This window comes from Gopherus flavomarginatus, chromosome 5 (assembly GCF_025201925.1).
Source record: "Gopherus flavomarginatus isolate rGopFla2 chromosome 5, rGopFla2.mat.asm, whole genome shotgun sequence".
Taxonomy (NCBI): domain Eukaryota; kingdom Metazoa; phylum Chordata; order Testudines; family Testudinidae; genus Gopherus; species Gopherus flavomarginatus.
In genome coordinates, this window is record NC_066621.1 from 38,784,766 (window position 1) to 38,801,353 (window position 16,588).

The 16,588-nt window shown below is 45.2% G+C and overlaps 2 protein-coding genes across 2 annotated transcripts in view; one reads left to right on the forward strand and one right to left on the reverse strand.

Annotated features, from left to right (window-relative positions):
* The window catches only part of PPP1R32 (protein phosphatase 1 regulatory subunit 32), a 346,274-nt gene that overhangs the window by 42,089 nt on the left and 287,597 nt on the right, over positions 1 to 16,588 (forward strand). The gene's annotated exons all lie outside the window — the stretch shown is intronic.
* Positions 5,757 to 13,714, reverse strand: LOC127052537 (pepsin A-2/A-3-like). The gene is made up of 9 exons (XM_050956364.1): positions 13,659 to 13,714; positions 11,419 to 11,575; positions 10,771 to 10,888; positions 9,337 to 9,455; positions 8,841 to 9,040; positions 7,919 to 8,035; positions 7,215 to 7,356; positions 6,990 to 7,082; positions 5,757 to 6,010 (listed from the first exon to the last, which is right to left on the reverse strand). Exons 1-9 carry the CDS (start codon positions 13,712 to 13,714, stop codon positions 5,873 to 5,875), a joined length of 1,140 nt encoding a protein of 379 aa, XP_050812321.1. The 3' UTR covers positions 5,757 to 5,872.

The window sequence follows — 16,588 nt, forward strand, 5'->3', positions numbered from 1 at the left end:
ATTGAGAGGGAAGAAAACAAACTAAGAGAGGATGCCGCCGTGGGCAGGAGAATGGACACAAGGAAGAAGGGAAGTATAAATACCAGTTTAATTCGTGATACTGGTGGTAGAATGTCTGTGCCTAACCAGGTAAAGAATGTCAGGGAAACCAAAAGGCAAAAATTAAGATGTCTGTAAACTAATGCGAGGAGCCTAGGTAACAAAATGGAGAAACTAGAGGTACTGGTGCAGGAAGTGAAAGCAGATATTGTAGGGATACCAGAAACATAGTGGAATAGTAGTCGTGACTGGAGTACAGGTATTGAAGGGTATGTGCTGTTTAGGAAAGACAGAAATAAAGGCAAAGGTGATGGAGTAGCATTGTATATCAATGATGAGGTTAACTGTTTAGAAATAAGGAGTGATGGAATGGATAAGACAGTGTCTGTCTGGGCAAAAATCCCACTGGGAAAGAAAGCTACTAGAGCCTCCCCTGAGAAAGTGCTTGGGGTGTGCTACAGACCGCCAGGATCTGATTAGGATATGGATAGAGACCTCTTTAATGTTTTAAATAAAGTAAACGCTAATGGGAATTGTGTGATCATGGGAGACTTTAACTTCCCAGCTAGAGACTGGAGGACAAGTGCTAGTAAGAATAATAGGGCTCAGATTTTTCTGGATATGATAGCTGATGGATTTCTTCACCAAGCAGTTGAAGAACCAAGAAGAGGGGATGCCATCTTAGATTTGATTTTGGTGAGTAGGGAGGACCTCAGAGAATAAATGGTTGTAGGGGACAACCTTGGTTCGAGTAAACACTGAGGATGCAATGGAGGTTAAGGATAATCTAGGCATGGCCCAATATCTAAACAAATACTTTGCCTAAGTCTTTAATGAGGCTAATGAAGAGCTTAGGGATAATGGTAGGATGACAAATGGGAATGAGGCTACGGAGGTAGCTATTGCCACATCCAAGGTAGAAGCCAAACTCGAACAGCTTAATGGGATGAAATCAGAGGGCCCAGAGAATCTTCATCCAAGAATATTAAAGGAACTGGCACATGAAATTGCAAACCCATTAGCAAGAATTTTTAATGAATCAGTAAACGCAGGGGTTGTACCGTACGACTGGAGAATTGTTAACATAGTTCCTATTTTTAAGAAAGGGAAAAAAAGTGATCCGAGTAACTATAGGCCTGTTAGTTTGACATTTGTAGTAAGTAAGGAGAAAGTAGTTAAGGACATTGAGGTCAAGGGTAATTGGGACAAAATACAACATGGTTTTACAAAAGGTAGATCGTGCCAAACCAACCTGATCTCCTTCTTTGAGAAGGTAACAGATTTCTTAGACAAAGGAAATGCAGTGGATCTAATTTACCTCGATTTCAGTAAGGCATTTGATATGGTTCCACATGGGGAATTATTAGATAAATTGGAAAAGATGGGGATCAATATGAAAATTGAAATGGGGATAAGGAGCTGGTTAAAGAGGAAACTACGAAGGGTCATACTGAAAGGCGAACTGTCAGGCTGGAAGGAGGTTACTAGTGGAGTTCCTCAAGGATCGGTTTTGGGACCAATCTTATTTAATCTTTTTATCACTGACCTTAGCACAAAAAGTGGGAATGTGCTAATAGAGTTTGCGGATGACACAAAACTGGGAGGTATTGTTAACACAGAGAAGGACTGGGATATCATACAAGAAGATCTGGATGACCTTGTAAACTGGAGTAATAGTAATAGGATGAAATTTAATAATGAAAAGTGCAAGGTCATGCATTTAGGGAGTAATGACAAGAATTTTAGTTATAAATTGGGGACACATCAGTTGGAAGTAACAGAGGAGGAGAAGGACCTCGGAGTATTGGTTGATCACAAGATGACTATGAGGCACCAACATGATATGGCCATTAAAAAAGCTAATGCGGTTTTAGGATGCATCAGGCAAGGTATTTCCAGTAGAGATAAGGAGGTGTTAGTGCTATTATACAAGGCACTGGTGAGATCTCATCTGGAATACTGTGTGCAGTTCCGGTCTCCCATGTTTAAGAAGCATGAATTAAACTGGAACAGGTACAGAGAAGAGCTACTAGGATGATCCAAGGAATGGAAAACTTATCTTATGAAAACCTATCTTATGGGGGAGGGATAGCTCCGTGGTTTGAGAATTGGCCTGCTAAAGCCAAGGTTGTGAATTCAATCCCGGAGGGGGCCATTTGGGGATTGGTCCTACTTTAAGCAGGGGGTTGGACTAGATGATCTCCTGAGGTCCCTTCTAACCCTAATAGTCTATGAGACTCAAAGAGCCTGGCTTGTTTAGCCTAACCAAAAGAAGGCTGGGTGCTGCCTGGAGAGTCTTGCCCACATGCTCCCGGTTGTCATATTTGGAGTGGGGAAGGAATTTTCCTCTAGGGAAGATTGGCAGAGGCCCTGGAGGTTTTTCGCCTTCCTCTGCAGCATGGGGCACGGGTCACTTGCTGGAGGATTCCCTGCAGCTTGAGGTCTTCAAAGCAAAATTTGAGGACTTCAGTAAGTCAGACATAGGTTAGGGCTTTGTTACCAAAGTGGGTGGGTGAGATTCTGTGGCCTGTATTGTGCAGGAGGTCAGACTACATGATTATAATGGTCCCTTCTGACCTTAAAGTCTATGAGTCTATGAGGTTAAAACTAGCTCTAGGCTTGCAGTTTTTGCTAATCAATTTTTTAAAAATTAAAATAAAAAAAGAGTAAATAAAAACCTGAAATTAAAGCACCTTTAATCTGAGAGCTCATTATAATTAAAATGGTTACAAATGTTTATTAATCAATAGTAATTTATATTAAAAAAGGCAATGACCCAATAGGAGTCACTATAACCTGTGTGTTTTATAAAATTAATTATGAAAAAACTAAATAATAAAATATACTGTAAAACAGTTCTCTAAAGCTATCCTAAGAAACTTTTTCCTAACACCTTGCTCCCCAGCTGTCAAGGTTGGCTGAGCAGGCAGGGAAAACCCCCAGTGCACCGCCACTGCCTTCACCGGTTGCCTCCCTCTGGGGGGCCCTGTACCTACAGCACCCACAGTAATGGCACATTTGGACACTGATGGGTGGAGGAGGTTGATCGTTTGTGTGGAGTTTGAAGGAGCGGTATTTGGACAAAATTTCTTGTTAAATCCATGTGCCACTTATTCTCTGAGTAGTACCCAAAATAAAAACCCGTTTGGCCCTCCGGCTGGAATGAAGACCGTACAGGGGTTCGGTAAGGCAAAAAGTACTGTTCCTTTTTTGCAAAAATATTTTGTATCAGTTACATAAATTAATAAATAAATACATACATACATAAAAGGCCATTTAGCTTAATAAATCTAAAAAGGGGATTTTAAAAATTAATGTCTTTACAAAATTTAAAATGTTAATTAATTTTGCTAACAGGGTTCTATGAAAATGCCTCCTGGTACATCCTAAAAACCAGTAAAAATTGTGGCAAGCTCCTGAGTAACAGCCCTTAAGGCATCTAAAGAGCTAAAGTGGCCAACGTGAACTCCAGAAATTCTAGCAATTGCAAAAAACCACTGGGAGATGTAGGCCAAAAATAAAATAGAATGTGGTAAAGTTGAGGCAACAACCCTACTTACAGATCCCGATCCCCTATGCCAGGAACAGTACAGCTATCAAAAAAAGGCTGAAGCTTTTGATGGGCTTTTAGGCCAATTGATGGGCTTTTAGGCCAATGGTTTTAGTGGAACAGTCAAGTTTCAGTCATGCTGCCCTCTGGCCGATCCTTAAAAGTCACAGCAAGATTTGAAGGCGAGTAGTTGATTTTTGCCCCCTTAATCGGGTGACACACCCATGGCCCCCTTAGTGGCTACGTAGCAGAAGATAATAACCTCCAGCCTAGGCGGGGACCAGTGGTTTTCAGTTATGAATTTGGCCGATGCTTTCTTTGCTATCCCTTTACATCCAGACAGCTATTACAAATTTGGTTTTACCTTTCAAGGAAATCAGTTGTGTTTTGCCAGGGTCCCCACGGGCTGGAGCAAAGCCCCTATTATTTGTCATGCCCATGTAGTTAAAATATAAAATAAAAGAAAACCAGTGTAATTTCTTATGTAAATAATATCCTAATTTGCACTCAAACAACAAAAAATGGAAAGTATTAAATAGGGCGTTACAAAAAATTCAGGAAACTGGGTTCATCAAAAACAAAACTCAAAAAGCCCAATTGTGTTCCCAACAAGTAAATTATCTTGAAGTGACTTGAGACAGGGAAGGTGCTCCCCTAATCAACAAAAAGAAGAGCTGAGTTTTAAATTACCAGCTCCCACAGATGTCACAGCTCTTAAATCGTTTCTGGGAATGGTTAATTTTTCCCAAAATGTTATGAAGGGGTTTTCAAAAAAGGGCAACTCCCTGCATAAGATGTTAAAGAAGAGGGTGAAACGAAACAGGAGCCCTTTGCAGCAGGAAGTCAGGATCCAGTTAATGCAGGCCTTAGTCCAGGCTCCAGTGTTAGTATATTCCCAGGTGGGATAGCCATTTGTGCTACAACTGGCAACTACAAAAATGAAATGGGGAGCGGTACCAAGTCAGAACCAGGGAACAGGGCTCCATCCTATGGCTTATGCCTTAAATAAAGTAGAAAGAGGGTTATTCCTAATAGAAAAGGAACCTGAGGGCAACCACAAAAGGCATAGCCCCTATATCTGCAGCAACAAAAAAAACTCTAAATAAATAGATTTAATCACCCTTCAAAGCAGGATTCCAGTCGAGCAGAGATCATGGCAAAAAAAATACAGAAAATGAACAGTGTAGCAGCATACATCCAAATTAATCCTAGCCACTAAAACTAAACTCACAAAGGTAGTTTGGCTGGTACTCACAGCATTAAAAACAGAAATTATTTCCCTACCCCTGAGAAGGGGCATTTGAGAGTAAAAGAAATCTTTAGCTACATTGCAAGCACCTGGCTGGTGCCAAATATAAGCAGCAATATGAAATAGTTTGTAAATAACTGTCTGTCCTGTACAGCCAATAATGTTAATTTGAAAATAATCCAAAAGCCTCTAAAACACCAGAGAATAGAGGCGCCTTGGGCTCCTTTACAATTTAATTACATTGACCCTTTAGCAAGAAAAGCCTTGGGTAGTCAGTATTGTTTAGTAATTGATAATCTGTTTACAAAGCGGAGTAAACCAATCCTCACCCAAAACAGCACAGCCCAAACAACAGCCCCTGTGCTGACTGAACCGGTAATAACCAGGTGGGGTATTCCAAAAAAATTGATTTGGACCAAGGACCCCATTTCATCAAGAATACTACTTACAGGCTTTGTCAAGCCATTAAAATGAAGAAGAAATTGCATATAGCAGCACACCTCCAAGTTCAGGCCAGTTAGAACGGGCTAACCGCACTCTTAAAATAGGTTTTAAAAAAATAGTAAACCAGCAGAGTAAGGATTGGGATCAGCGACTACCATTTATTCTTATGGTCATAATGGACTCTGGAGTTATCCCGTTCAAGGCAACACTTGGAAAAGGCATATGCCTTTCAAACAATGGTGGGTAGGTGGAGCACCACTAATAAACTGAAACTCCAGGTCCTTACAGACCAGTAGATGCAACAGCTGTTAAAAAGTTGTTGCTAGTACTCATCGGCAGGGAGCTGTGACCCTAACAGCCAATGTTCAAAAAATGAATAAAAGATGGGTCCAATCCTAAACCTCATCAAAGAGAAAAAATTCACTCAAATGCAATTATATTCCTTTATTCTATTGGGGGTAAGATTACAGGACAGTGGGTGAGGGTGGGGTGGAGGGTCACTAGATCAATATGCGGTCTTGGAGCTCTAGAGAAACGGAGACTCTCCGGGGTCAGTGTTCCATGGGAGGGTCCTGGGGATGGCGCTGTGTTCATGCCAAAGGGGCCAGGGCCACCTGGTTGTTGGCCCTGTCGAAGACAACGTAGTACTGGCGGATGAAGACGTCTCCGAGGATCCAGAGCCCATCGACGTCCATGCTTTCAAAGCCGGAGGTACAAGAGCCTGACTCCTGCACAGGGGAAAAGGGGACATGGTAATTATTGGGGTAGAACTTCAGTGAGTTATCATCCTGTAGGGCCTGCTGGTGCCTCTTACCATCTTGGGCTGGGATCTGAGAGCTCTCAAACCAAGTAGCATTAGGTTGGGTAGTGCTTAGATAGGAGACCTCTATGGGCTGCAGGGAGTGACACTGGTGAGTTGGCCCCAATTTTTGGTGCTACTTAGATGCTTAACTCCCAGTGAGCTAACTTTGTGGATCTGGGTCTCAGAACAGCACCAGTGCCTAAGCCTGAAACTAAGGGGTGCAGTCTGTCAACTGGGAAGAGAAGCAAGGTCCTGACCACTTCTGTTCATGACATATCCCTTGGGGAGGCAAAGCGTGCTCTCTCCAGACTCCTGGCCTGATTCCAAAGGGAGCGATTACATTCTGCCACCAGAAATCCTACTGTGATTATAACTAGATTTAGGGTTTTCCCACTGCCTGCTACCAGCCAGTGTTGCTGTGCACTGTTAAAACAGCTTGCCTGTTCCTCCCCAGACTGGAGCAAATTTTTATCACGAGGGAGGAAAACTCCTTCCTCATACCCAAATGCCCAGGCCCTGGAATGCGAGGCAGTGATCTCTCCTGATCTCATCTACTAGCTGAGGTAGCTTCTCATATAATTCTCTCCTAACCCAGTAAAGCTCCCACCCTGGTGATTTCCTGCGGTGGCGAGTTCTACAGGCTGCCTCGCTGCTCTTCCGGTATGTCACTTTTACTGTGGGCCTGCCTTGATCTCAAACATCCCTTCCCTGGACCCCTTTGGGGGAAGAGCTCTCTGCCGCCCCACTCTCATACTGGGGACAGACTCTGAGCTGCATCTCAGTGATGCTCCGGCAGACTCATGCCAGCTGTGCAAAGGAACGTTGCCAGCACACTCAGCACAATGGCCTCAAGCACAAGCCCTGGCTAAGAGGCCCTGAGGCGTCTTTCTGAGCAGGACACTCACATCAATGATGTAGGCACTGGCGGGCACAGGGAACTCGATGCCGTTGATAGTGAAGACGATGTTGGGCAGGCTGCTCATGGCACTGCAACTGATCTGCAGGGAGGAAGGCAACACATGGAGAAAAGGTTAGACATGTCTTGGGCAGTAGGTTCCCCAATGAGAGAGATGGAGCATCACATCTGTGTGTAGCAGACATCTCTAGAAGTATCTGTCCCTCCTCCCTGCCCTTACCATGCCATCACTGGCACCAATGTAGGAGTTGATGCTGGAGATGCCAGTAGAGGGCCCAGCCAGCAGAGAAGTGCCAGTGTCAATGACAGCTTGGCAGCCACCAGAGCAAGCAATGGTCTCTCCGTTCATGGTGACACTGCAAGAGAGAGAGAGTCAGGGGAATATCCCGAGGAACACTTCCAATCTCATTCCCACCCAGCCCACGAACCAGCAGTGAGAGGCCTGCAGGGTGAGTCTTGCTGGCTGTCAAAAACTTACCCCTGACATTTCAGCCTTCACCTCTCCTTCCTTGGCTATTGCCCATCACTCCTCGTCCTACAACCTTCTGGGACTAGGACCCATCTACCGTGGGTGTCAAAAACAGCCTTCAAGGTATCATGACCACCCTGCCCTTTACTTTATTGCTAAACAGAGGAGAGAGGGGTCCTGGCAAAGGGGACGCGGGGGTGGGGATGCTGCCCTTACCCTGCCCCCCTACTAGTGGCAGACACAGGTCATCTCTGGGTCCTGGTATGGGCAAGGTGGAGAAGCACTCATCTAACTGCCTCACTGGTGAGTCCCTTTCCTATAAGTCCATCTTGTCTCTCATCTTGTCTAGACTCTAAGTTCAGCTTCCCCCGGCTCCCACATGCCTCTCCTTTTGCCTGTCTTTTCCAAATAACATTTTCAAAGGGGAAACGCCGAGAGGTGAGTGATACCTGTCCATGGTGATTTCCCAGTAAGTCTCAGCGGAGAGAGGGATCCAGTTGAGGCTCCCAGAGTAGTAAGATGAGTCGATGCCGCCGAACATCACGAAGCTCCCGCTCTGCTCATCGCTGGAGAAGAGAAAGAGGAGAGTCAAGGAGAATGTATGATGGTTGGCTAATCAGACAATAGTAAATGCTCCAGCTGTTAGAGGAGGAGCACAGCTGGGGAGTCCTGGGCTAGAGTCAGAGCTGGGCACATCAGCATCTAGTAGCAGAGATAGGACAGGATGGTTGGATGAGAGGCATGCCTCACCCCCTGCTTTGATACTGCTTTGGGCTTTCTCTTCCTAGGTCTCAAAAGCTAAGCACATTTGGGCCTGGCCAATATGTGGATGAGAGACCACAGAGCAAAGGCCCAGGTGTTTGAGGCAGTGGTGTCAGTCACTCAGTAGGTGCTCCTCTTCCCTCAGAGTCAGTACAGAGCAGATGGTTCAGCTTGGTGCTGGAAGGTGATAAGCCAGGGTATCATCTGGGTGACATGTTAGGGGGAAATATTCTCCCAAGAGTCAGCTTAATACCAATGCCCTAGTGTTTATTTCTGCTCCCACTGGCAATGAACAGTGGCCATGTTCCACCCCAGAGGTGGCTGCTTTGGGGGAATTCTGATGCAAAGATTGCAGGGATCACTCATTGTGAGAGGCACTATAGGAACATGACTCTGGATATCTCAGTGGTTTGAGCATTGGCCTGCAAAATCTAGAGCTGTGAGTTCAAACCTTGAGGGCGCCATTTAGAGAAAGGGGTAAATATCTGTCTGGGGATTGGTTCTGCTTTGAGCAGGGGCTTGGACTAGATGACCTCTTGAGGTCCCCTCCAAGCCTGATATCCTCTGAGTCTCACTGCAGCAGATGGGCTGTTTCCAGCCCTGACTTACGAGCTTAGGTAGACAGAGAAGAGGTCCTCGGACACCAAACCCTCATTCATCATGTTGTCAAAGACGGGGGTGGCTCCAGAAGAGGAGATACTGGGGAAGGCCAGACCCAGGATCCCGTCAAAGGGGGCATAGTAAAAAGTGCTGCCGGGCTCGGTTTCACTCAGACCAAAGATCTGGTTGGTGTCCTCAATGCCTCCAACCTTGGGAGAGAGATGGGGACAATCAGACGCACCATGGGAGAAACTGCCAAGTCTACCACAGGGTCCTGATGGCCTGGGGACTTCTCAGAGGCTGGCGTGCCATGCACTGTGGTCTCTCCCCCATCTGAGTATATTCTGTGAATGGTCTCCTTGCCTCTTTTCTTCCCTTTTTCTATCCTCCCTCTCCCAGTTCACACCCATACTCTGCTTTAGCTTCCCAGATGCATCCAGTCCTTCTAACTCCTAATTTTTCACCATGTCTGCTCCAGGGGCTTTGATCCTTTCTTGTGATTTACCTGGACGGTGTCATAGCCCAGGATTCCAGTCATGCTGCCAGTGCCATACTGGATGGAGAGGCTCTGGCTGGTGGCCTCGTAGGTGGAGGAGTCTGATGGGTTGAAGCGATTATGGTTTGCTGCAAGTACAGAAGAGTCAGATGGTCACAGACTGACACTTGTAACTCTACCCATGTGTTGTATGGAGAGCCTGGGGGACTAGTGCAACGGTGAATTCCTTGATGGGACCAGGGTGCCTAAGGTTCACACATTGCAATACTCAGCATTGCCACACCTGAGTGCCTTTGTGGATCTAGGTTCTTATCTTTCTATTGCCTGTTCCACCTCTGACACTGTGTAGTATGTGGAGTGACAATGGAGGGAGACCTACTGCTCTCTGGCTTTCTGAGTAGATAAAAATCGATGATAAAAATAAAATCTGATTTTCTAAAATGTCAATAAATTTTTGTTTTTATAATAAACCTGTTTAAAAATAACCTTGAAATTCTGACAACATATGGTAAGGCCTAAAGTCACTAAAATCATTTAAATTCAATGCAAAGGTTATTATTAAGCAGTAGCCTTATAGAAAGTCAACAGAACAGGAAGATTTCACTCACTCTGCACCTGGAAACAGAGTTACCTTTGTTTCAGTGCTAAAGAGCTTTTTATATAGCAGTGGTCTCTTCTGCAGGTGCAGAGAGAATACTTTCTTCAAGTCAGTTTAATAACGGGTTCAGTTCATGGACTAGTTCATTCCAACTTAAGAAACCGATTGGGAATTGAAAAAGTGGGAACACTGGTTCTCCTCTTCTAATCTCTGATTAAAGCTAGGTGTGAGAGGATGAGCTGTACATGTTTTAAAATCTTGAAGGACGCTCTGGTCAGAAACAATAGTTCAATTCACTGACTACAGATAAACTTCCTGTTTCATAAATCAATTAGTCTAAAAGCAAAATGTTTGATACATCTTTTCTTTCTTCAATATACAGCCCATTGAAAGGTGTTTTAACTCATTTCTTTAAAAAGCTGGATTTTGAATTTTAAAGTGAATTCCAATTTCCATCCAAATTGAGTCTGTTATAAACCAAAAATTAATCATTATGTAATTAATAAGAAATGCCTCCTTCACCATTTTCTAAAATAACTAAGAATTGAACAAAGTAAGAATTTGAATAAGTGTATATAAAACTATGTAAATTGCTTATATCTATGTGTATTGACATAGTGTAACCCCCTGATTTCCTAAAGGAAGTACCAAATGTCATGTAAATATATAGTTGCAAGTCAAGTTGTTTATAGTGGTAACAAACCAGGGAGAATCAATTTCCTTCAGAAAAATAATTAAAATCAATTATTTCATTTAAGGTTCCCCCTTGCTAATGTGAATCTCTATGACTTCAGTCAACCCGCCCAGTTGGAATGTCAAAGCAAGGGACGTTGCAGGTGACTTACTGCAGGCTGCACTGGAGCAGTACACGGAGGGCACCCACAGGTTAGAGGAACCGGTGTCGAAAATGACAGTGAAATCCTGAGCGGGTGTACCAATTGAGATGGTTCCATAATATTCAACCTGTCTAAGCAGGAGAAAAAATAATGGAAAAAGAGGAAACCCTTGCCATCCAAGAACTAGATCATCACCTGGAGTAAACCAGCGTAGCTCCACCAGCGGAGGGTCTGGGCTACAGTGTCCTTGCTAAAGACTCAGCCTGAGCTGGTGTTTCTCTGCCATCACTTTGCCCAGCATGGCTCCTAGCAACTCCTGGCATCCAGTAGCCACAGGCAATCAAATGCATACAATTATTTAGACTCAGACTCCTGAATCTCAGCATGTGAAAGAGCATGATTGGAAGAAGGCAGCCAGCAGATGCTGGAAGTGCTATTCCCCATGCTCTTCTTAATGACATCCAATGACAGTTGGGGGCTGGGTGGCCCAGCACAAGTTCTTGGCTGATGCAAGATGGGAGCTTGGTTGGAAGCACATGGGTGGGGGAGCGGAGTTGGGACACTTTTGGGAGGAGGAGAGATCAGCTGTTGGCAGAGGAGTGGGAAGCTTTGATGAGGAGGGGAAGGCTACAAGACCTGCTCTCCTGCCATACTCACGTCCATGTAATTTGTTAGGGTCTCACTGGCAGCTTCGTTGACCAGGCTGGGGAAATACTTAGAGGCCGGATTGTAAGGGTTTTTCTTCAGGAAATCCTCCAGCAAGCCATGTTCCTTAAGGTTCTGCCTCAGGGATTTCCCCTTCTGCAGGGGGACCCTAATCAACAAGGGTAGGGAGAGAGACCACTCAATAACAAATAAACAATAGACAAGCCTTTTTTTCAGAGCCTACAGTGCAATCCAGCTTTTACATTGCACTGAGACCCCTTATTACACTGGGATTATCAAAGGAGTGTAAAGGAGTTGGGTGCCCAGTGCACTGCAAGTCAATGAGAGTTGGGCACATAATTCCCATAGGATTCTTGGAAAATCCCAGCCTATATGTACTACAAGAGAGATGGCTCAACCTTCTGGGTGCTGTACTGTCCCTTCCCTGTAGAGGTTACTGTTGAAATAGACAAGATGGACAAAGGAAGAATTAGCTGCCACCTTGACTCCGTCAACCATGCCATTCCCCTTGAAATCACGTTCTCCCTTGGCTTCCATGTTTCTCCTTTCATGGTTCTCCTCCTACATCTGTAATCACTCCTTTGATGCCTTCAGAGAATTGGCCCTCCAACATTCTGTAGGAGTCCCAGAGGACTCTCTCCTTGGTCCCCTTCTATTCTCCTTCTACCCCTTATCTCTGTGTAATCTCATCCGCAAAGATAAATTCCACTACGACCTCTATACTGATGACTTACAGATCTGCCTTCCTCCTCCAGACCTGTCTCCTTCTGTCCAAACTGATATCTTGACTTTCTAAGCCTGGCTGAATGGGAGTAATTGAACATGGGGGAAGCCTCTTTTTAGGAGGCAGGATGAGTAACGTACTGTGAATAGATCAGCAGGCTGAATGCAGAATGTCTGTGCTAACCAGGACAGGTAAGTGCATGGTAAGCCAAGAGACCGAATGGCTGAACTAGCCAAGATAAGGCAGAGAATATCCAGGGAATCATTTACAAAGGACAGAATAAGAGTGGATGAGATAAGACGGGAACATAAAGATGAGTAAGTCACACATGGCTTGGATAGAGAATGCTGTACAGGGATTGGTTCCTACAAAGAAAGCCAATCCCAAAACATATGAAACAACTTTTCTCTAGCTCCTCACATCCAGGCTATGTTGAAATCCTGCAAATTCTTCTTGCATAAACTCCCTGAGATGCAGTCTTTCCTATCCCTTCACACAGCTATAGCTCTCATTCCAGCTCTCCTCCTTTCAAGTCTTAATTGCTGCAACATTCTTCTCCCTGTCCTTGACAAATGCCGTTTTGCCCCATTCACGTCCATTCAGAACATTGCTGCAAAGATAATCTTCCTAGCAAGTCACTTTGAACATGGCACTCCTCTCTTTGAGTCCCTCCACTGGCTCCTACTGCTCCATGATATCAGACATAAGCTGCTTGTCTTCACTTCCAAGGTCCTTCGCACTCAATCCCACCCTATCTCTCACTGGCTATCAAGCTATTGACGCCCATTTCCCATCGGCCCATGATTCCAGCCTCTACTGCCAACTTGGTAAATTTTCAGTCAAGCACCTTCATGCTTTCTCCCACTTGCCCTCTATGGTTGGGAGGTCCTCCCCATAAACATCTGCAAATCTACCTCACTATCCTTCAAATCCCTCCTTAGAAATTCTCCTTTGTCGTCATACCTATAAAAAAAACATAACAACAGTTTGGTTGCTGGCGTGCAGAGACCACTCTCCATCAAGCTGACTGATTGTTTACTTGTAGTCCCCTCTCTGTCTGCATATCTCTGTTGTCTCTTATGTCTTACTGAGGGAGTTATCTACTTAGGGAAGGGACAGTCTTCCAGTGCCTAGCGCAATGGAGTTCTGGTCCATGACTTATGGATCCTAGACATTACAAATAATATACACTAATATTATCGTAGAGAACTGATCCCTGGAGAGAGACTCTGTCCCTTGCCCATGGTCACAGAGGGAGTCTGTGGTAGAGCCAGGCATTAACCCAGATCTCTCAAGTGCCACTCCAGTGCCTTAACCACAAGACCTTCCTTCTTCATTCCTCTGCTACAACACAAAGCTAAGGGGTTATTCCCAGCTGCTGCCTATACAGGAATGGAGAGTAGAGAAGAGAATGAGAGAGGTGCAGACACTCCCCTTGATTATCACACATTGCTACGTAGAAAGCCAAGTTCAGCAGCCCAAAGTGGTGTGTTCCCCCAATACTCACTTGGTCACCCGGCACTGAGAGAGCGCCACCAAACTCAGGAGCAGAAGCCACTTCATGATGTTTTCTGACACACAAGCCAGTGGTGATGAGTGGTGAATGTAGAGAATTGCCTGGGTGCTGCTTCTTATAAACACAGCACCCAATGCTTCCCTTATCGCATTAATAGCCCTGATAAGAAATGTAAACCTACCCGATAAGATCTTCCAAAATGTCCTTAAATGAAATTTTGGAGAACACTCAAAGTCCATAAATTTCCACCTTCACTTGGCTGTGACCTGAAAATGGGGCATGGTCTAGAGGGAAGGTGTGAGAGTTCAGGGACGTCTAAGCTTTGAAAAGCAATGCCTGGGGGCTGCTTTAGAGAATGGGACAGGAGGCACAGAAGAACTGGAATGGGATACGGAGACATTCACTGATTGGTTCTTCATTCCAGTCTAGCCCCGTGCTGGGAGAGCAGGTACCTCAATGGGATTGGAGCCTTCCACATCTTGGGCACCACTTGCAATACAGCCATAGAAGCACAGAAGTGTCTGACTGGAAGGGAACTCAACAGGTCATCTAGTCCAGTCCCCTGCCTGCACTCAAGGCAGCCATGCAGTGGGGAATTGGTTTCTTTATGGGAATTGGGGTATGGAGCTTTATACCTCTAGGTCATTGGTAAGGATTCAATTGTGTCACAGAGTTCACAGATTCCATTACTTCTTCCAGTGCCGGACTGGAGCAGCTGTCAGCCCCAGTCCATCAGAGCAGCAGCCTCAGGGCTAAAGCAGCGAATGGGCTTGGCTCAGCCTCCTTGGGGCTGGAGTAGCTGCAGTCAGCCCCTGCCACAGAAGCAGCAGCAGGGCTGGAGGAGCTGCTGGAAGTCAGCCCCTGACAGCACTCTCACTGTTAGAAACAACCCTACTCCCCACCCAAGTTCGTACCCTCCCCGCCCCCGGCAGGACTCAGATTCATACCAATGACTAAGGTTTTGTCTACACTGGCAAGTGAAAGACAAAACTTTTGGCATTTGTTAGAGGGCTTTCCCTTCCTCCGCTTCCCTGGTTCTTGTAATGCAGATGGAAAGCAGAAGACCAGAAGTTCAAAGTGCAGACAATGCAATGTTTATTGGGGATAGTTCCAAGCAAACATATTCTGAAGTCCTTCATACCAGTCCGGCTTATCTCTATATGCTCCCCTATTCCATCTCCCCCAGGCTCCCATTCCCCTATTACCATTATTGTTTCCCTTCCCACTCCCCCTCCTTCGTATTAGCAGACCCAAATATACCTGAAGTGCACGCCTCTAGTAACAACCCTTTTGACTTATGGTCATGTTCCGTTCTGGAGAGTCGTGAGTTGGAGTCTTCATCCCACCCCTTTCGTACCCCATGGGAGAGGTAAGGAGTGAGGTTATGATCCGGTCAGGGGCAGGCATTTCTCTGGTCTTTTAGTGTTTTACATCCTCTCTTTGAATTAAGGAGTTGAGGCAGTTGTCAAATATACTCTCATATATTGTACTCCCACCATGCCCTGTAACACTTTTCACTCCATCCCTTATCTGTCTCATTGTTCTAAAGACTGGTTGTGGGAAATGCAACACACAGCATCTTTGTCCTTTGTTCTTCACACATATTAGTAAGGATATTAGAGTATTAAACATCAAACTCAAAATTCTGTCTCGGGCTAACCAACAGGCTTATAAGCTAACACCATTCAGAGGTGTTAGAAAACACACACACACACACACCTGAAAGACAAAAGTTCTGCCGATGACAAGTGCTGGTGTGAACAGTGCTTTGTATGCAGCAGCGCTGTCCTGCCAAGAACACTAACACCACTTGTTGCAGTTGAAGTTTTCTGTTGGCAGGAGACCTCTCTCCTGCCACCAAACAATGGCTCCACTCTGCACCTTTTAGTGACACGACTGGAGCGGCATGGCCATGTCGCTACAGGCTGCGCAGTCTAGACATAGCTTAAGGTTAAGAGTCTCTCACGAGTATTTTTAGTAAAAGGTCATGGGCTCCTGTGAATTTTTGTTTATTGCCCATGGAGGCCCCTGTTGAAGGGCAGGAAGCATATGTCCAGCCCTCCTTGGCAACAGGGTAAGGTCACCATGACACCTTAGGGAGAGAGAAAAGGAGAAAATCCTGGATGGCCTCAAATCTGGAGACTGATTCCCTGGCCCAGGAGCAAATTATGGATTCAAGTTCCAATGGTTTGGATGTGAGAGAGATCTCACTTCTTAGCCTTGGTACTTCAGTCATCCTGTTCCTCTCAGGAAACTATCCACTTGACCAGAAGCATCTGTACTGCCTGAAAAAGAATAAGAATTCTGTCAGATTTCACAATATTTACTTTCCATTTAGTGCCACCAGTTTCCTGACAAGCAAACACATCATGAGCCACATTCCCCCACCAATTAACTACAGCTTCATAATCATAAACATGAATGGGGACTTCCTGGCTTGAAATAAAGACCCTTTAAGAAGCATCACAACCAAGGGGACTGACCATCTGGGAAGTTCAAGAATGGAAGATGGAGCCATTTGCTTCTCATTGTGCCTCAGCCCAATCTGGCCACAACCTGGGGAATGACTGGCTCAGAAGCATTAAGATTAGCATACTGAGCCCTCCACTTCTCAGCCTCTAGGTACAGTCTGAGCCCAAGTCAAGGGATGGATGTTTGGTGGCCCCATGTCAGATGAGTGCGGAGGAGATGGGTCTCAGTCCCAAACCCTGGTGGGACAGGTGCCCACATTGCCAGATAAATTAATTATAAGGGGCACTAATAGGTCCCCTTTATCTCAGTATACAAGTCAGGGATTAAATCGGTAATAGAAACCAAACCTCTCCTTTCTCCCACCTTTAGAGGTCACCCTTCCAGGTCAGAGTTGGAACAGTTATTTGACTTGGTGACAGAGGTCTTTGCTGTCCTGGGTCCTTCTATTC